Source organism: Caretta caretta, chromosome 7, assembly GCF_965140235.1.
Source record: "Caretta caretta isolate rCarCar2 chromosome 7, rCarCar1.hap1, whole genome shotgun sequence".
Lineage (NCBI taxonomy): Eukaryota > Metazoa > Chordata > Testudines > Cheloniidae > Caretta > Caretta caretta.
Genome location: NC_134212.1, coordinates 62,275,290 through 62,295,829, shown reverse-complemented (window position 1 = coordinate 62,295,829; position 20,540 = coordinate 62,275,290). Strand labels below are relative to the sequence as shown.

Genomic DNA, 20,540 nt, shown 5'->3' with positions numbered 1-20,540 from the left:
ACAGAGAACATGAAACAATGAGTGTTACCATACACACTATAACGAGAGTGATCAGTTAAGGTGAGCTATTACCAGCAGGAGAGAAAAAAACCTTTTGTAGTGATAATTAAGATGGGCCATTTCCAGCAGTTGATAAGAACATGTGAGGAACAGTCGGGGGGAAAATAAACATGGGGAAATAGGCTTGAATAAAGACTGGGAGTGGATGTGTCATTACACAAAGTAAAACTAAGTTAATGGTGTCCAGTTTGCAAATTAATTCCAATTCAGCAGTCTCTCATTGGAGTCTGTTTTTGAAGTTTTTTTGTTGAAGAATTGCCACTTTTAGGTCTGTAATTGAGTGACCAAAGAGATGGAAGTGTTCTCCAACTGGTTTTTGAATGTTATAATTATTAATGTCTGATGTGTGTCCATTTATTCTTTTACATAGAGACTGGCCAGTTTGCCCAATGTACATGGCAGAGGGGCATTGCTGGCACATGATGGCATATATCACATTGGTAGATGCGCAGGTGAACGAGCCTCTGATAGTGTGGCTGATGTAATTAGGCCCTATGATGGTGTCCCCTGAATAGATACGTGGGCACAGTTGGCAACGGGCTTTGTTGCAAGGATAGGTTCCTGGGTTAGTGGTTCTGTTGTATGGTTGCTGGTGAGTATTTGCTTCAGGTTGGGGGGCTGTCTGTAAGCAAGAACTGGCCTGTCTCCCAAGCTCTGTGAGAATGATGGGTCGTCCTTCAGGATAGGTTGTAGATCCTTGATGATGCACTGGAGAGGTTTTAGTTGGGGGCCGAAGGTGATGGCTAGTGGCATTCTGTTATTTTCTTTGTTGGGCCTGTCCTGTAGTAGATGACTTCTGGGAACTCTTCTGGCTCTGTCAATCTGTTTCTTCACTTCCGCAGGTGGGTATTGTAATTGTAAGAATGCTTGATAGAGATCCTCTAGGTGTTTGTCTCTGTCTGAGGGGTTGGAGCAAACGTGGTTGTATTGTAGAGCTTGGCTGTAGACAGTGGACCGTGTGGTGTGGTCTGGGTGAAAGCTGGAGGCATGTAGGTAGGAATAGTGGTCAGTAGGTTTCCGGTAGAGGATGCTGGTTATGTGACCATCGCTTATTAGCACCGTAGCGTCCAGGAAGTGGATCTCTTGTGTGGACTGTTCCAGGCTGAGGTTGATGGGGGGATGGAAATTGTTGAAATCATGGTGGAATTCCTCAAGGGCTTCTTTTTCATGGATCCAGATGATGAAGTTGTCATCAATGTAGCACAAGTAGAGTAGGGGCATTAGGGGATGAGAACTGAGGAAGCGTTGTTCTAAGTCGGCCATAAAAATGTTGGCATACTGTGGGTCCATGCGGGTACCCATAGCAGTGCTGCTAATTTGAAGGTATACATTGTCCCCAAATGTGAAATAGTTATGGGTGAGGACAAAGTCACAAAAGTTCAGCCACCAGGTTTGCCGTGACATTATCAGGGCATCTTTGTGTGGAATGTTGGTGTACAGGGCTTCTACATCCATAGTGGCTAGGATGATGTTTTCAGAAGATCACCAATGGACTCTAGTTTCCTCAGGAAGTCAGTGGTGTCTCGAAGATAGCTGGGAGTGCTGGTAGCATAGGGCCTGAGGAGGGAGTCTACATAGCCAGACAATCCTGCTGTCAGGGTGCAGGATAATACCTGAGATAATGGGGAGTCCAGGATTTCCAGGTTTATGGATCTTGGGTAGCAGATGGAATACCCCAGGTCGGGATTCTAGGGGTGTGTCTGTGCGGATTTGCTCTTGTGCTTTTTCAGGGAGTTTCTTGAGCAGATGGTGTCGTTTCTTTTGGTAACCCTCAGTGGAATCAGAGGGTAATGGCTTGTAGAATGAGATGTTGGAGAGCTCCCTAGCAGTCTCTTGTTCATATTCCGATCTATTCATGATGACGACAGCACCTCCTTTGTCAGCCTTTTTGATTATGATGTCAGAGTTGTTTCTGAGGCTGTGGATGGCACGGTGTTCTGTACTCCTGAGGTTATGGGGCAAGTGATGCTGCTTTTCCACAATTTCAGCCCGTACACGTCGGCGGAAGCACTCTATGTAGAACTCCAATCTGTTGTTTTGACCTTCAGGAGGAGTCCACCCAGAATCCTTCTTTTTGTAGTGTTGGTAGGAAGATCTCTGTGGGTTAGTATGCTGTTCGGAGGTATGTTGGAAATATTCCTTAAGTCAGAGACATCGAAAATAGGATTCTAGGTCACCACAGAACTGTATCACTGCCCTATATCTCCTTTCTGACAAATTCATAGGTACTGAGGAACATGAAAGTTTCAAGCACTGCCAGGGCAAAGAACTGAGCATCAGAAGCATTAAACAGGCACCCATGCAAAAGGAGAAACAAATATTGGTCTTGCAGGGAGCTGAGCCACATGATGACATGTCCTTTAATTGCCAATTGGCTACTCAAAAAGACCTTGAAGACACTAAAATAGCAAAGATTTTAAAGAGACATCATTGAAATATATTAATATGTTAACCACTTATGTTAAACAATCTGTTCCATCTTGTATGTAGCCGTGACACTCTGAGTAAACTTCCTAGAACTGAAGAGCTGTCTAAGTTTGAAAGCTTTTTCTCTCTCATCAACAAAAGTTGGTCCAATAAAGGATGTCTCTTTCTCTTAAGCACTCACAAATTAAAAGGTTTTTTTTTTTTTTGTTTACAAGCCTTAACTTTAAAAAGTAATTCAAAGACATTCCCTCACCAACAATCTATTATTTTCCCTTTTAAGGAAAGGGTCATTTGGATATTCTACTAATTCAGTGATCTGATTGGTTTAACATTCTTAAAAGCTGTGCAATTATTCAACACTAAAAGCCACCACATTAACATGTGAGTTATTAAATAGAACAGTAATGGTAATCAATCATGTAATTTCAACGCACTCAGTAAGGCACAACTGTTTATGAGCAGATGAACAACTAAAGGCAAAACAAAGAAATTTCTAAGATTACAAAGATCATAGAATCATAGAATATAAGGGTTGGAAGGGACCCCAGAAGGTCATCTAGTCCAACCCCCTGCTCGAAGCAGGACCAATTCCCAGTTAAATCATCCCAGCCAGGGCTTTGTCAAGCCTGACCTTAAAAACCTCTAAGGAAGGAGATTCTACCACCTCCCTAGGTAACGCATTCCAGTGTTTCACCACCCTCTTAGTGAAAAAGTTTTTCCTAATATCCAATCTAAACCTCCCCCACTGCAGCTTGAGACCATTACTCCTCGTTCTGTCATCTGATACCATTGAGAACAGTCTAGAGCCATCCTCTTTGGAACCCCCTTTCAGGTAGTTGAAAGCAGCTATCAAATCCCCCCTCATTCTTCTCTTCTGCAGGCTAAACAATCCCAGCTCCCTCAGCCTCTCCTCATAACTCATGTGTTCCAGACCCCTAATCATTTTTGTTGCCCTTCGCTGGACTCTCTCCAATTTATCCACATCCTTCTTAAAGTGTGGGGCCCAAAACTGGACGCAGTACTCCAGATGAGGCCTCACCAATGTCGAATAGAGGGGAACGATCACGTCCCTCGATCTGCTGGCTATGCCCCTACTTACACATCCCAAAATGCCATTGGCCTTCTTGGCAACAAGGGCACACTGCTGACTCATATCCAGCTTCTCGTCCACTGTCACCCCCTAGGTCCTTTTCCGCAGAACTGCTGCCTAGCCATTCGGTCCCTAGTCTGTAGCTGTGCATTGGGTTCTTCCGTCCTAAGTGCAGGACCCTGCACTTATCCTTATTGAACCTCATCAGATTTCTTTTGGCCCAATCCTCCAATTTGTCTAGGTCCCTCTGTATCCTATCCCTGCCCTCCAGCGTATCTACCACTCCTCCCAGTTTACTATCATCCGCAAATTTGCTGAGAGTGCAATCCACACCATCCTCCAGATCATTTATGAAGATATTGAACAAAACCGGCCCCAGGACCGACCCTTGGGGCACTCCACTTGATACCGGCTGCCAACTAGACATGGAGCCATTGATAACTACCCGTTGAGCCCGACAATCTAGCCAGCTTTCTACCCACCTTGTAGTGCATTCATCCAGCCCATACTTCCTTAACTTGCTGACAAGAATACTGTGGGAGACAGTGTCAAAAGCTTTGCTAAAGTCAAGAAACAATACATCCACTGCTTTCCCTTCATCCACAGAACCAGTAATCTCATCATAGAAGGCGATTAGATTAGTCAGGCATGACCTTCCCTTGGTGAATCCATGCTGGCTGTTCCTGATCACTTTCCTCTCATGCAAGTGCTTCAGGATTGATTCTTTGAGGACCTGCTCCATGATTTTTCCAGGGACTGAAGTGAGGCTGACTGGCCTGTAGTTCCCAGGATCCTCCTTCTTCCCTTTTTTAAAGATTGGCACTACATTAGCCTTTTTCCAGTCATCCGGGACTTCCCCGGTTCGCCACGAGTTTTCAAAGATAATGGCCAATGGCTCTGCAATCACAGCCGCCAGTTCCTTCAGCACTCTCGGATGCAACTCGTCCGGCCCCATGGACTTGTGCACGTCCAGCTTTTCTAAATAGTCCCTAACCACCTCTATCTCCACAGAGGGCTGTCCATCTCTTCCCCATTTTGTGATGCCCAGCGTAGCAGTCTGGGAGCTGACCTTGTTCGTGAAAACAGAGGCAAAAAAAGCATTGAGTACATTAGCTTTTTCCACATCCTCTGTCACTAGGTTGCCTCCCTCATTCAGTAAGGGGCCCACACTTTCCTTGGCTTTCTTCTTGTTGCCAACATACCTGAAGAAACCCTTCTTGTTACTCTTAACATCTCTTGCTAGCTGCAGCTCCAGGTGCGATTTGGCCCTCCTGATATCATTCCTACATGCCCGAGCAATATTTTTATACTCTTCCCCGGTCATATGTCCAACCTTCCACTTCTTGTAAGCTTCTTTTTTATGTTTAAGATCCGCTAGGATTTCACCATTAAGCCAAGCTGGTCGCCTGCCATATTTACTATTCTTTCGACTCATTGGGATGGTTTGTCCCTGTAACCTCAACAGGGATTCCTTGAAATACAGCCAGCTCTCCTGGACTCCTTTCCCCTTAAAGTTAATCGCCCAGGGGATCCTGGCCATCCGTTCCCTGAGGGAGTCGAAGTCTGCTTTCCTGAAGTCCAGGGTCCGTATCGTGCTGCTTACCTTTCTTCCCTGTGTCAGGATCCTGAACTCAACCAACTCATGGTCACTGCCTCCCAGATTCCCATCCACTTTTGCTTCCCACACTAATTCTACCCGGTTTGTGAGCAGCAGGTCAAGAAAAGCGCCCCCCCTGGTTGGCTCCTCTAGCACTTGCACCAGGAAATTGTCCCCTACGCTTTCCAAAAACTTCCTGGATTGTCTATGCACCGCTGTATTGCTCTCCCAGCAGATATCAGGAAAATTAAAGTCACCCATGAGAATCAGGGCATGCGATCCAGTAGCTTCCGTGAGCTGCCGGAAGAAAGCCTCATCTACCTCATCCCCCTGGTCCGGTGGTCTATAGCAGACTCCCACCACTACATCACTCTTGTTGCACACACTTCTAAACTTAATCCAGAGACACTCAGGTTTTTCTGCAGTTTCGTACCGGAGCTCTGAGCAGTCATACTGCTCCCTTACATACAGTGCTACTCCCCCACCTTTTCTGCCCTGCCTGTCCTTCCTGAACAGTTTATAACCATCCATGACAGTACTCCAGTCATGTGAGTTATCCCACCAAGTCTCTGTTATTCCGATCACGTCATAGTTCTTTGACATCACCAGGACCTCCAGTTCTCCCTGCTTGTTTCCAAGGCTTTGTGCATTTGTATATAAGCACTTGAGATATAAGGAATTAATGCATTAACAGCAACAAGTTATGGTACTTCACCTACTTTACACCTCCAACAGCAAACATTAATTAACATGGGTACAGTACTGAAGAGCAAACTGAGAAACACTAACTGGGAGAAATGGTGATATCTAATTGGGACATGAGGAAAAATATGGAACAGGATACAACACATTGGGAAAAGTTTATATTATTCTGTCTGCATGAGGAAGCAGAATCAATCATCAGAACTGAATTAAAATCCCACCTGGTTAACTGCAACTTTTAATGGAGACAAGCACTTCCTCCGTTCTCAATTTTTTCCCCATTCTCATTGGATAAGCAGAGAATTCCATGTCAATATATAACAGTGTTTATTGAATACCAGAGTCAAATAAAAGTAAAACATCTGAATAAGACCCTCCTTTTCTGCTCTCCTCAATGGCTCTCTTCAATAGGCAGCCCTTTTTTTCCACAGGAGATATTAATAAAGATTGTATTATATTAAATTCCAAATGTTTGGATTTTTTTTCAAATATAAGTGTCTAAATTAGGCACCTAAATAAGTACTCTGACTTTCAGAAGTGTGAGCACCTGCAGTTCACAAGAAGAATTGCAGATGGTCATCTGACAATCAGACTTCCTATTTATATGCCTAAATAATCACAATAATGGTAGTGCAGTGTCTCTGAAAAAATCAGACCATTCAGGTGTCTAAATAGAGATTTAGGTCACTCTAATTTGAAAATTTTAGCCACAATTTCTAAAAATCCAGTCCCAAAAGAATGTACATATTGATAGAAGAAAACCACTAAGAAACGTAAGTCTTACATAAATAAAATCAGAGTTCAGGATACGGCCCATTAATGGACTACAGAAACAGACAGTACTGTGATGTTTAGAGTAGGAAGAACTCTTAAACAGGAACTTTGAGGAAACGTAAGTGCCCAAGCGTGAGCAAACATTAAAGTCCTGTCAGGAAACTCTGATTAGCCACCAAAAGTACAGCTGATCCAGAATGAAAAGAAGATAAGAATCTGTAGGATATAATGCCAATGGAAGAAACTGCTGTGTTTAATTAAGACTGGAGAGTGGAAGGGAGGGGGTTTGAAGACCTGTAAAATATTATGAAAAATTGCTAAAATATGGAATTATTTCAAAGCTAAAAGAATTGATCAGTCTTCTGTTTTCTTCTTTCTTTCCTTGACATCTTTTTCAGTTTTCCTAACTTTAGAGGATTGGTTCAGCCTGGTCTACATCTTTCTTCAACCTATGGTTTTCAAGGTTCTCTTCTTTGGTAGTTTCTCTCCAATCTGTCTACATCTTTTTGCCAGATGGATAAAATGAATGTATTGTGTTCACAAACGGTAACACAAATTCCCTCTCAGGGTTCTGCCATAGGTCCATTGCTCTTTTTCTTTGGACCTGTTCCCCCTCTGTGAACTGATTAGATTTCAGGGCTGAGTTTCATCTGAATGCTGCTCTACTGAATGCTGCATTTGAAAAGGCATATGTATCTACTCTAGTAAGTATATATAGGGGACCACACAATATTTCAGAACTGTCTTAGGGAAGCATTGCCCATCTGTACCTAGAAGATGGAATAGCTTGATATCCTCAGGACAAGGCTTTCATGCGTATTGTGACAGGGTTGGGCTGGATGGCTACAGGAGAGTAATAGAAGGCAGATATATTAGCCCCAGGTTAAATAGGTCCCTTTTCCCTGTGTAAGGGAACAGGGAAGATTCCAGAACAATCGGGAACCTTCTGGAGACAATTATGACAGACAGGCTGATTAGAACACCTGCAGCCAATCAAGAAGCTGCTAGAATCAATTAAGGCAGGCTAATCTGGGTTTAAAAAGGAGCTCACTTCAGTTTGCGGTGTGCATGTGAGGAGCTGGGAGCAAGAGGCACTAGGAGCTGAGAGTGAGAACGCGGACTGTTGGAGGACTGAGGAGTACAAGCATTATCATCAGACACCAGGAGGAAGGTCCTATGGTGAGAGTAAAGAAGGTGTTGGGAGCAGACCATGGGGAAGTAGCCCAGGGAGTTGTAGCTGTCTTACAGCTGTTCTAGGAGGCACTCTAGACAGCTGCATTCCACAGGGCCCTGGGCTGGAACCCGGAGTAGAGGGCGGGCCCGGTTTCCCCCCAAACCTCCCAACTCCTGGTCAGACACAGGAATCGTCGACCTGGACTGTGGGTTCAGAAAAACGGCCAAGCTGAGGGCTACCATGAAGCTCCAAGGCGAGCAAATCTGCCAATAAGCGCAAGACCCACCAAGGTAGAGGAGGAACTTTGTCACAGTGTATACTTCAGTAATAATACATTTGAATACTTATTGGCTTTATGTCTTTTCTTTGGCCTATCATAATCCAGTGTATGAACAGATTAAAAGCTCCAAGGCCTTCTGTTCAATTCAATAGAATTGTAAGGCATTTTTTATATCTAAGTTTTTGAGATGCCTCAGCTTTTTTGGAAGGAAATGGGCATTAAGATAGGAGATCCTGAATATCCTGATTCTGGTGAAAAAATAATGGAGTGTTTGGGCACAGAAGATAGCACAGTACGCTGGTTAAGTTGTCTTTATGGATAACTGAAAAGAGAGAGTGTGTTCCGTAAGCTAACGCTGCTATCTCAAAAATAATCTTAATGGTTAAGAACTTTAAAGAGGTTTCTTCATAAAGTATTGCAAAGAGTGTGCAACACTAGACTAAACGTTGAATGGATACTCTGTTTAATAAAGTCAGAAGTGTTCCAGAGACCTTGAGAGATATCTTGTATGGAGGATAAAGAAAGCTCTCAATAAGTCATTCAGTAAGAGTTCTAATATATAGAACTGTTGAACAAACAATGTCAGGTGGGAACTGGACAATTTTAGACTCTCCTGAAATGTTATCTAATTTTCCGGGAAGTAGGGAGGGAGTTAGTTGACACATGAAAAACATTTCCTATTTTCAGAAATTTATTTCTCACATCAAGAGCAGCACATTCCAAAAGAACAAATGAAATTTCAACAAATTGGCCTATCCAGAAATGATGTGTATCTCAAAATATTGCATTGTTTCAGTTTACCACTATCAAACCCAGTCAGAAATGAACGATCTACTCCAAGTGGTCACTATGAGTCATCAAAGTTTGAGCTCAAATTCTGTGTCTCAGTCCCAATGACAGCAGAAGATAGACGATTTCCAGCAGACAATTAATGGCAGGGATCCAGAAGAAATGCCAATTGATTAACCTTGTTCAGTACTGGGATGTTACAACCATCAACAAAAAAGGATGGGGTTATAACTCTATTTTGCAGTCTATCATCCAAGTTACTGGCTTGAGTGGTGGCAGTACTGCACCTTTGTAGCAATGGAGAACTGGACTGAGGGAAGAATGCAACAAAGAGAGAGGAGAAAATGACAATTGGCCTCTTCTTGTCAGAATATTCTCTGGGTCCCACTATCAACCTGGTGTTCCACGAACCTGCCCTTCATATTCAAATATCCAATACAATTTCCCAGCTCTTCTCCATTGAAATTTATTCATATCTTCTGTTTTATTTTCAGTTTTGCAAGCTTATTCCCTAACTTTTGAGCTTCTTGGTCAATGAGGGTAATAAAGTCTGGATGGCCATCAGACTTCAGGAATTTCTTTTTAATATAAGCCCAAATCTGTATGGTAAATTGGCTCCCCAATGTGTGGTTGAGCTCGGTGCTTGAACACAGAAGATGGGCTTCTAAAACCAAAATTAAGTGTAGAGTGGACTTCTATACAACAAAATCCCTTTTTTCCCCTTATGTGACCTTCCCAACTTTCCCTGAACCATTTCAACTGAGAATAATTATTCTAAATCACACATTAAAAGATTCAGTGATAATTATATACAGGTATCAAATATAGAAAACAGACAGCTTAGTTCAGTATGGCTTTGGCTAACATTTGTCATTCTTCTTCATTTAACAATACTCAATTCTTGCTGCAATTTTTAGCCCTATAGCATTTAGCCCCAAGTCTGGCATTCAGAACACACTACAGTATAATCATCTGAAATTTAAAATACTGTCCATTTTTAAAAGTATAAATTAAAAATGAGCAGACTACTGAAGAAATACATATTTTTAAATACATCTTAAATATGCAGCAGAAGCAATGGGATGCCTTTCCTTTGTATAATCTTCTCAGTGTAAGTATTTGTTTGACAGCTATAAAGGGGCAGCCTTGGCCATATGCAAGAATCAATAACAACCATGTAAAGCCTACAGCAGTGCACACTAACAGGCTGTAGGAGACATTAACGCTAGCTGAAAGAAATAACTATTTTCAATGTACTTATTCCTCCTGAATAATCAATTTTTTACACTTCTTACCAGCTGTTCCCAAATAGCTCAGGTTGCGAAATGACAGCAGCTTTCATACAGAAAGCATGTATTATCTGCATATTATGTGTTTTTAATCTATCATAGATGTTTTATACCTTCTCTAATTGCCATTGGTCATATCAAGAGAGAAAGATGAAAAATTTACCACTTATATGTAGGCAGAAGGCAATCTACACAAATATGGTTTCATTAATTCCAAAATTAAAAAAAAAAAACCCAAGAAATAATATTTATTCTGAAAACTAATTGTGACCCTACTATTTTTCATTTTCCCCCAAAGCTTGGTACCAGAAGTAAAATTTAGTCACTGAAATCATAGCTTGCCCCGTCTGCCCATATTCAAGAGACTTGTCATGATCATTGTTTCTGAAATATCAAGTTGTAAGTTGCATTGGTAATTACTATGGAATAAATAGCAATTAAGATGGTTCTCACAAATAAACTCAAACTGTTTGCAGTGAATAATTAGGCTAATATTGTTTTTCTACATGATCTATGCATCCTTCACAACAATTTGCCAGAAAATGTGAAATGTAAATTTGATGCACTATTATAGAACACATTTTAAGAGTTTTTTTCTTATGGCTTCCTGTGCTCATTTTAAGAATGCATATAACTAACAGTATTTACAAGGATGTAAACTTCAAGGTAAATAAATCTGATCAAGTGACAACAGAAGCAGACATTTTATTTCTCAACATTCACAAAAGTTATCCTGCATCATATGCAAATTGGACACTAGTAGTTCAGTGCTACAGAAATTGAGTATAGTAACCCACAAACATTTCATAACTTTAAAATAAGCCAAACTTACTGCTATGTAATAAACTTTGGCCTTTTCCACCAGTTTCCAGTTCTTCTCCAGATCAAGGTGTTTTTCCTTATTGTAACAATTGGCAGCAGCAAGGTGAGCTACAAGAGACCTAAAATGACCAAAGAAACACATATTAATTAGACACATCCTTTTTCTTAACACTAGTATTGTTCTCCCCATCAGATAAAAAGATTCTTTAAAAATACTTATATCTGAGGGCATGAATGCTACCATAATGTAAAATAGTTAAATAGTCCATGCAAAATATATCTACATAACATGTATAAATATATACGGAGAGAAAAATCATAAAAACTTGAGAAACGTTTTTTTAAATCCACATTTACGGAAAAACCTATAAACGTATGTCATACACATACACAGTCATTAGTATGCAATTCCACTATGAAAAGATTTAACACAACCACTCCGGTGTAAAAAGACTTGCCCATGAACACACTGTACACCTGGAGAGAGTTCTGGCCCCTAGTTCCCTGCTCTAAGCATTAGATCCTTCTGCATATTTTAAAATAAAAATTGTTGTAAAGGGAAGAAAAAGCAAAACTTCCTTTCTATGGAAAAGGGAAATCAAGAACAGTGCATGCAGGGTTTTTTTTTCTATCAGATTTATGATACTAGGGACCACCTCCACTAATACGAATTAATTTAATATGAAATGACCCAAAACTCCAAAAACTACAGGGCAATAGGAGAAAGAACTGAGATGAATATATTCTGCCAGATCATCATTCACTGAAGCAAAAGTATAATTTAAAAGGATAAGAAAGCATAAATAACCTTTTCCTCCACCTTTTCGTGGCTTTGATTCAACCAAACTCTTGAAAGTAGTTCTTGGCTAAATAAGCTGAAAAGTCAAATTCACTTCTGTCTGCAGCTGAACAAACTATTAGTACCACTGTGAGAAAGCTGTTGCATGAAGAATGAAAAAACGACTCTTAAGAATACATTTAAACATGGTTTTTGAATTTTTGTGATGATAAAAAGAGCAAGATTAACAAATCTGGAAAGTGCAGTGCTCTATTTATCCACAGAACACAGCACAAGCTACTACCCGGTATTGCTAATTATGGATTTTGTGTGTGTGAATATGTCTACACTGCAATGTAAGCCTGTGTTTGAGCCTGGGCTCCAGGCTAACCCCCATTGTGTCTACACTCCAATTGTGCTAACCCGTGGTTTGGACCCAGGGTCCCAGGACCCTGCAGGGCTAAAGGGTCCAAGTTCGAGACAAGCTGGGACCCAGAGGCTGAGCCCTATTTCTTTGCAGCAAAGATGCAGCTCCACTTGACTCAGGTCCCAAATGGGGTTGCCAGCTTTCTATTTGCAGAAAACTGAATACCCTTGCCCTGTCCTCTGCCCCAGCCCTTTCCCAAGGTCCTGCCCACTGCTCACTCTATCCACCCGGTCTGTCGCTCACTCTCCCCTACCCTCGCTCATGTTCTCATTTTAACCAGGCTAAGGGAGAGGGTTGGGGTGTGAGACGGGGTGACGGCTCCAGCTGGGGCTGGAGATGACTGATTTGGGATGCATGAGGGGGCTCCTGGCTGGGGGGTGGGGCCAAGGGGTTCAGAGTACAGGAGCAGGCTCCGGGTTGGGGTGAGGGCTCTGGCTGGGGGTGCAGGCTCTGGGACGGAGCCGGGGATGAGGAGTTTGGGATGCAGGAGGGGGCACCTGACTGGGGCCAAGAGGTTCGGACTGCAGAAGGGGGCTCAAAGCTTGGGCAGAGAGTTTGGGTGCAGGAGAGGGTGAGGGGTGCAGGCTCTGGGCGGCGCTCACCTCAGGTGGCTCCCAGAAGCTGCTGGCATCTCCCTCTGGCTCCTAGGCGGAGGGATGCGTGGCCAGGCAGCTCCGTGTGCTACCCCTGCCGGTGGGTGCTGCCCCTGCCAATAGGCACTGCCCCCACAGCTTCCATTGGCCATGGTTCCCAGCCAATGGGGGCTGCGGAGTCAGTGCTCAGGCAGTGAGTGGAGCCATTGGGGCTGCTTCTATGCCTAGGAGTCAGAGAGAGATGCCAGCAGCTTCCTGGGAGCCATGCAGACAGTTTGCCTGCCCTGCTGCGGGTGGCCAACCGGACTTTTAATGGCCCAGTCAGCAGTGCTCACCAGAGCCGCCAGGGTCCCTTTTCGACTGGGCATTCCAGTTGAATGCCTAGTCCCAGGCGTCATCCAGAAGTATCCTACAATTCTATGGGAAGGAATTCCTTAGTCCTCTCTATCCCAACAATCCACAATCAATTTTATCCCCTTTGCAAACAGCAATCCACATCCCTTTTGCAAACAGCAGCAGCTCAACTCAGGTCAGCATTAACCAAATCTCTTCTGATCTGCAATCCACAAGTATACTATCAGAAAGCATTCAAGGGCAAGTGAACCAATCAAGCCTTTTGCAAAGCAAGCTGCTCCTTGATAATGTGCTAGGCGGGCAGTAAAGTTTTCCCAAAGTACCCATGGTCCTAGGGCTAGTGCGGCCACATTTTGGGATGGTGGGGGGTGCTAGGGACTCTGAGAAATGGTTACTCTGTTCAGCAGAGTCCACTGAAGCTAACTAATGCCACTGAATAAACATTTAACAGTTTCAGAAAAATGTATCAGTTGCTATTCCAGATGATCAAATCTAGAAATTCTTCTACCTACTTATGCATTAAAGCATGAACTAACTTGAACGGATCTCTATCCCATGAAATTATAGCATAAGATATAATTGTGATGCTGGCAGACCAGGTGCCAGCTCTTGCCAAGGCTTCAGGCCTCAGCCGAGCACTGACAAATTTGTTGCTAGAAACCAATCTGTTCCACCTGTGTGTTAGTATGGTTAAGATGGTTATTGAACTTATAACAATGTGTTTAGTTTTAGACTATATGAAATGCTTGAAAGCTGCTGCATGCATTAATATCACTTACAATTTCTTTATCACATGCTATAAGGTAATATTTAAGTTTTCACTTTATAACTGTAAAAAACGTTTTCTCTGAAACTGTGTACCCAGTCAGGAGGGATCGTCTCTTGCTCATCAAGAAGGCCTATCAAAACTAAATGGGCCTTTGTGCGAGATCACATATTTGTTAACTCTCCCTTCACTCCCATGAAGAGGCTATGTGCCAACAGGCTTGTCCCATCAGCTTGAATTCTGGAAGAAGGAAATAAAAGTAGCTGACAATAATATTTTTGATCTCTCTTGGTGTTTGGACTCTCACACGGCTGGAGCTAGCAAACACAAGCAGGCATCCCTAGAGTCAACCTGGGTTAGCTCTAAAAGACATTCAGAGCTGACATTACTACAGCTCTGTCATCTTTTAAAACCACTGACTGTAACTCATTTGTGTATATATGTGTGCCTACGTTAACCTTGTAAAAGACAGTTACCTTTCCGTAACTGGTTGTCTTTGAGATGAGTTGCTCATGTTCATTCCACTATAGGTGTGTGTGCTCACCACGTGCACTGGTGCCGGAAGTTGTTCCCTTAGCAGTACCCGTAGGGAAGCGCCCATAGCAACCCCTGGAGTGGCGCCACCATGGCACGATATAAGGGGCACTGCGCGCTCCCCCCACCCTCAGTTGCTTCTTGCCAGACAACTCCAACAAAGGGGAAGGAGGGCGGGAAGTGGAATGGACATGAGCAACACATCTTGAAGAACACCAGTTACGGAAAGGTAACTGTCTTTTCTTCTTCGAGTGACTGCTCATGTGCATTCCACAATAGGTGATTCCAAGCTGTATCTGTTGGAGGTGGGCAGGAGTTCACAGACACTCGGGACGGAGCACGGCCCTCCTGAACCCAGTGTCCTCCCCGGTTTGGGAGACGATCGCATAATGCGAGGTGAACGTGTGAACCGATGACCATGTGGCAGCCCTGCCGATGTCCTAAATAGGGACATGGGCCAGAAAAGCAACCAACAAGGCTTGTGCCCTGGTCGAGTGTGCCCTCACAACGGCGGCAGGGGGACTCCTGCCAGGTCTTAACAAGTATGGATACATGAGGTGATCCAGTTGAAGAGTGGAGATTGGCTGGCCTCTCATGTGTTCGGCTGAGGCAATGAACAGTTGCAAAGACTTCCTGAACGGTTTTGTACATTCCAGGTAAAAGGCCAGAGCCCGTCTCACATCCAGCATGTGGAAGCGGTGCTCCTTGCTGGATGCATGGGGTTTGGGATAGAGCACCAAAAGGAAAATGCCCTGGCCCATATGGTAGGCGGAGACCACCTTAGGGAGGAACAAAGGATGTGGTTGTAGCTGGACCTTATCTTTATGGAATACCATGTATGGGGGTTCGGAGGTTAGGGCCCAGAGCTCCGAGACCTGTATAGCGGACGCGATCACCACCAGGAAGGCTGCCTTCCATGAGAGGTGTTACCAGGAGCATGTATCTAGTGGTTCAAATGGAGGTTCAGTTAACCTGGCCAGCACCAAGTTCAGGTCCCACTGTGGGACTGGGGGCCTAACATACGGGAAGAGGTGATCCAAACCCTTAAGGAATCAGCCAGTCATGGAATGAGAGAATATCATGTGACCCTGCACTGGCAGGTGGAAGGCCGATATGGCCACCAAGTGCACTTTGACAGATGAGGGTGCTAGGCCCTGGGCTCTAACATGAAGGAGTTAGTCTAATATAAAATGGATCAGAGCAGCCACAGGCAAGATGCCCCGATCAGCGGCCCACTGGAAAAACCGAGACCATTTCGCCAGGTAGACCTGACACGTGGAGGGCTGCCTGCCCTCCAGGAGGAAGAACTGAACCCCTTCCGAGCAAGTCCTCTCCTCCCGACCTAACCATTGAGCGGCCATGCCGTGAGGCTGGGGTGGAAGAGGCGACACTGGTCCTGGGAGAGCTGGTCCGGGCAGGATGGCAACGGCCAGAGCGGGGCGACTGCCAGGCTTGTGAGAGTCCCGTACCAATGTTGTCTGGGCCATGCCGGGGTGATTAGGAGGACCTGGGCCCTGTCCGTTTTTATCTTTTTCAAGACCTTGCCCATCAGTGGAATCGGGGGGAAAGGCATAGAAAAGTTGGCCTAACCAGGACAGAAGGCAGGCGTCGGAGATCGCGCCCATGCCCAACCCTCCCCTGGAGCAGAAGCGGGGACACCGGCGGTTCTGCCAGGTCATGAACAGGTCCACTTGGTGAGTGCCCCACGTTCGGAAACTCGTGTGCACCACCTCTGAGTGCAGTGACCACTTGTGCTGAGAGGAGAAGTCTCGGCTCAGCCGATCCGCCCTAGAGTTCTAGATGCCTGGTAAGTGGTGGGCTTCCAGGTAAATGTTGCGGGCTATGCAGAAGTCCCACAGTCTGAGGGCTTCCTGGCAGAGGGCTGAGGAACGGGCCCCACCTTTCCTGTTGATGTAGAACATCGAGGCTGTGTTGTCCGTGAGAACCCTGACCACTCTGCTTACCAGGTGCAAGAGGAACACCACGCATGCCAAACGGACCGCCCTTAGCTCCTTGACATTTTTGTGCAGGGCAAGGTCCTGTGTGGACCACAGACCTTGGGTCTGGAGGTTTCCCACATGGGCTCCCCACCCCAGATCCGATGCGTCAATTTCATAGAAGACACCAATTTCATAGAAGGGGGAGTCCCCTGAACGGGACCTCTTGGACCTCTTGAAGCATGTTTCTCAGAGGGGACTTTGTCCATCCTGTCTTTGGACTGGGAGAATACCGAGGTTAATCAGAGCTGGAGGGGCCGCATCCTGAGTCTGCATGACGAACCACCTACGTGCATGCCGACATATGACCCAGGAGTTGGAGACACGCTCTGGCTATGGTCATGGGGAACCTCATGACTGAGCTGATGAGCTCCCTTAGGGTTTCAAATTTGTCCAGTGGGAGGGAGGCTCTGGCTGATGTCGTGTCCCGAATTGCCACAATGAACTCTATGCGCTGCACCCGAACTAATGTGGACTTGGCTGTCATTTATCAACAGGCCCAGTGTGGTGCATGTGGACAGGAGGAGTGGTGCATGTGGACAGGAGGAGTGATACATGATCCTGTACCAGCGACCTGGAGCTGCCCTTGACCAGCCAGTTGTCGAGGTAGGGAAAGATCTGGACCCCCCGACGTCTGAGGTAGGCCGCTACCACAGACATACACTTTGTGAATACCCTAGGGGCCATGGACAGGCTAAAGGGGAGGACAGTGAATTGGTAGTGCTCCGGCCCAGCCGTGAAACAGAGGAAACGCCTGCATCCCCTGAATGTATGAATGTGGAAGTACACGTCCTGTAGATCGAGAGCAGCATACCAGTCCCCGGGATCCAGGGAGGGGCTGATGGCGGCCAGAGAGATCATGCAAAACTTGAGCTTTACCATGTACTGGTTCAGGCCTCCCTTTGGCCTTCGGGATAAGGAAATAGTGGGAGTAGAACCCTTTGCGTCTGAACTTTGTTGGCGCCACCTCTAAGCCAAGAAGCCACCTCATCTCTTGCTCAAGTAGGCTCTCGTCAGAGGGGTTTCTGAGGAGGGACGGGGATGGAGGGTGGGGTAGAAGTAAACTAGAGGGTGTAGCCCTGGGAGACAGTGTTGAGGACCCATCAGTCCGAGGTCAGCCGTGAACACTCTGGGAGAAAAACATGCAACTGGTTGGAAAAGGGAAGTTTTATTGCAGGTGGATACATGGTATGAACTGGTAAATCGTCCCAGGGCATCCCGTCAAAACTGGCACTTTCCTGCCTGTTTACCCTTAGAGGTCCCAGACTGGGGTGCAGGCCGGGACTGCATTTGCAGGCAATAATCCCTTGACTTTTTATAAAGGGGCTCGTATCTGGAGTGGGTGGCCTGAGCGGGAACCTGTTGTGGTCTGAACTTGGTCCTGGCCAGGGCTGAGACATAGAGGCCAAGGGTCTTTAATGTCTTGTGGGAGTCCTTCAGACTGTGTAACTTCATGTCTGTTTGTTCCACCAACCTGCTGTGGCACTGGTGGAGTGGGCTGTCCAGCCTGACTAGACTGTCCCATTGAGTGACAACTTCGAAGGGAGGCCGGGCTGGCATACAATTGACCGCTATCCTGGGACTGGGACGAGTGGTGCTGTCGGGAGTGGTGCCAACCACAAGACCGTGATCCCATCGTGGAGGAGCAGGAGTACAGCTGGTAGCAGCTGCTCCATGACCAGCTCCGATGGGCGGATCCGCAATGGTGGGGTGCTGGCGATTGACGCCTGGGGCTTCGGGAGTGGTGCCATGGTGGGGACCTCGAGCGAGACAAACGGGAACGGTGTTGATGCCCTTACTGCAAGGGGCTATGGTAGCTTCTCAGAGACAACGACCTCCAGTGCCATCTGCCCCGGTCCCGATGGGGCACACTCTCCTCATGAGATCTACGTTCTCTCGAGGTGTAGTGGTGCCTGGAAACCCTGTTGGCCGGTACCCAGCCAGACAACCTGGTGGGGGTCGATGGGAACCAGTGTAGATTGCGCACGGGGGGGTCACTGAGCGGGGAACGGTGTTGAGAACGAAGGTCTAGTCTCTCCCCCAGTCTTGCTCTGGTGCCTTGGCAGAGAAGACCTCTTCTTCGCCTTTTTGGAATGTCCCGTGGACAGGGAGCGGTACCGACCATTGGGTTGCTGTGCACCGATGCCACGATGCTCGGGCCTGACTCGGAGCAGTGCAAAGGTGTCAGGGTTAGGGCCAACTCCCTCAAAATGGCTCGGAGCCGAATGTTTATCTCCTTCTTGGTCCGAGGTTTGAAGGAACTGCAAATCTTGCAGCCATCACTGAGATGGGTTTCCCCCAGACAGCGTAAACAGTCTGTGTGCAAATCACTCACGGGCATAGGCTGTTTGTAAGTGTTGCACGATTTAAAGCCCGGTGCATGCCCCGACCACAGGCGCACTTAACTAATTCTAACTAAAACTACCATTAAAAAAACCAAACACAACTACAGGCATGACTAATTATGAACTAACAGAGTTCAAGAGGGAAAGCAACAGCAGAGCTGGAGCAGAGCAGTTCCGAAGCACCTTCACTGGCGGCAAGGAGGAACTGAGGGTGGAGGGAGCGCGCAGCTCCCCTTGTACCGCGCCATAGCAGAGCCCTCTAGGTCACTAGAGGCGCTCCCCTATGGATACTGCTAAAGGAAAAACTTCTGGCACTGGTGCACGTGGCAAGCACGCAAACCTATTGTGGAATGCACATGAGCAATCACTCGAAGAAGAATAACTTATTTGTTTTTCCTAGTTAATAAATCTTTAACTAGTTTATTATAGGATTGTCTACAAGCATTATCTTTAGCCAGAGGTCTAAGGTACAAATTGCCCTGAGGTAAGTAACTGGTCTCTTGGGACTGGAAGGAACCTGAATCTTTTGTGATCTTTGGTAATATAGCAATCATCACTAAGTCCAGCTTGCCTGGGTGGCAAGATAGACTGGAATGCCCAAGGAAACTGTCTGACTCCATAGTAAGACTGTCATAGTGCTTTAGGAGTTCACAATTGTTACTGCGTTGGTGAAATCTCATTGTAGACCATACAACGGGTTTGGGATCTCTGCCCTGCTTCTTGACAGTCTGCCCTGAGGTTGGCACTCATGGTCGTGAGTCACTCCAGAAAGCATAACAGCCATCTCAAGTCTTCAGCAACCATCATTAAAATCAGTACGTGTCAGCAACAGTAAAGAGGAAACCTTTTTGTGCAGAGAAAATCAAGAAGATGCTCAGAATGAGTTACTCTATCTTCATTCTCTTCTTCAAAACTCTTCCTTTTGATTGGTTGTATTGCAGTAGCACCCAAAATGCTCCAATCAGGATGAGAGTCCCATAGCACAATGTTCAGTACAGCCAAACTGGAATTTATGGTCCCTGTCATGAAGCACTTACTATTTAATTTAAGACAAGATGAGACAAATGAATGTGTCATGAGTGTGAAACTTCAATGATATACAGATCAATTAAAATAAGAACAAATACAAATCTCAAATACAAATAAAACACATAGCAGTGAATAGTTCAAAGTTATGCTTATTCTAATTGTTCAGTTACAATTTCAGGATATCATTCATTCATTGTCTCACTCACCTCTCTTGAGTTACAGTTCTCATATTGACTCGTGAACATCAGTGACAAACAATATCTCACTTTTCATCCTTCCATATAGTGACAGCACTGGACTGATTAACTGGTATCTACCCTCTTTAAATACACTAATTACATTAATATTTTTCATCACTCATAGTGATGTGCCAATCAACTTTCATCTACAATTAACAGACGGACTTTGAGATTAACCGCTGCCTCCCAAGGTTTTCCTGTACACAGTCCTTTGTCTAGAACAACAGAGTTTAAGTCTCAGTAACAAGAAGCTACTTTCGATTATTGGCCACCCATGGTGCCGAACACTCTACAGAGTTCAGCTTACGTTGCCCGTCTGAAATATTTTGCTCCTTTTTCAATGGCTGTGGAAGTGGTGTGAACTGAGACACTGAACCGAGTTCAGACCTGGTGTAACTAACTGGGCAGCTCCACTGAAGACAGTGGAATTATTGCTCTCACCTACGCCAGCTGTGAGTCTGGCCCTGTGTCTCA

General features: G+C 45.3%; 1 protein-coding gene across 4 annotated transcripts in view; it reads right to left on the bottom strand.

Annotated features, from left to right (window-relative positions):
• The window catches only part of ADK (adenosine kinase), a 565,528-nt gene that overhangs the window by 272,076 nt on the left and 272,912 nt on the right, over positions 1 to 20,540 (bottom strand). For all 4 annotated transcript variants that reach the window (XM_048858483.2, XM_048858492.2, XM_048858488.2 and 1 more), the window contains one exon: positions 11,015 to 11,123. In XM_048858483.2, the coding sequence (XP_048714440.1) occupies positions 11,015 to 11,123 (109 nt within the window). The remainder of the gene's footprint in view (positions 1 to 11,014; positions 11,124 to 20,540) is intronic.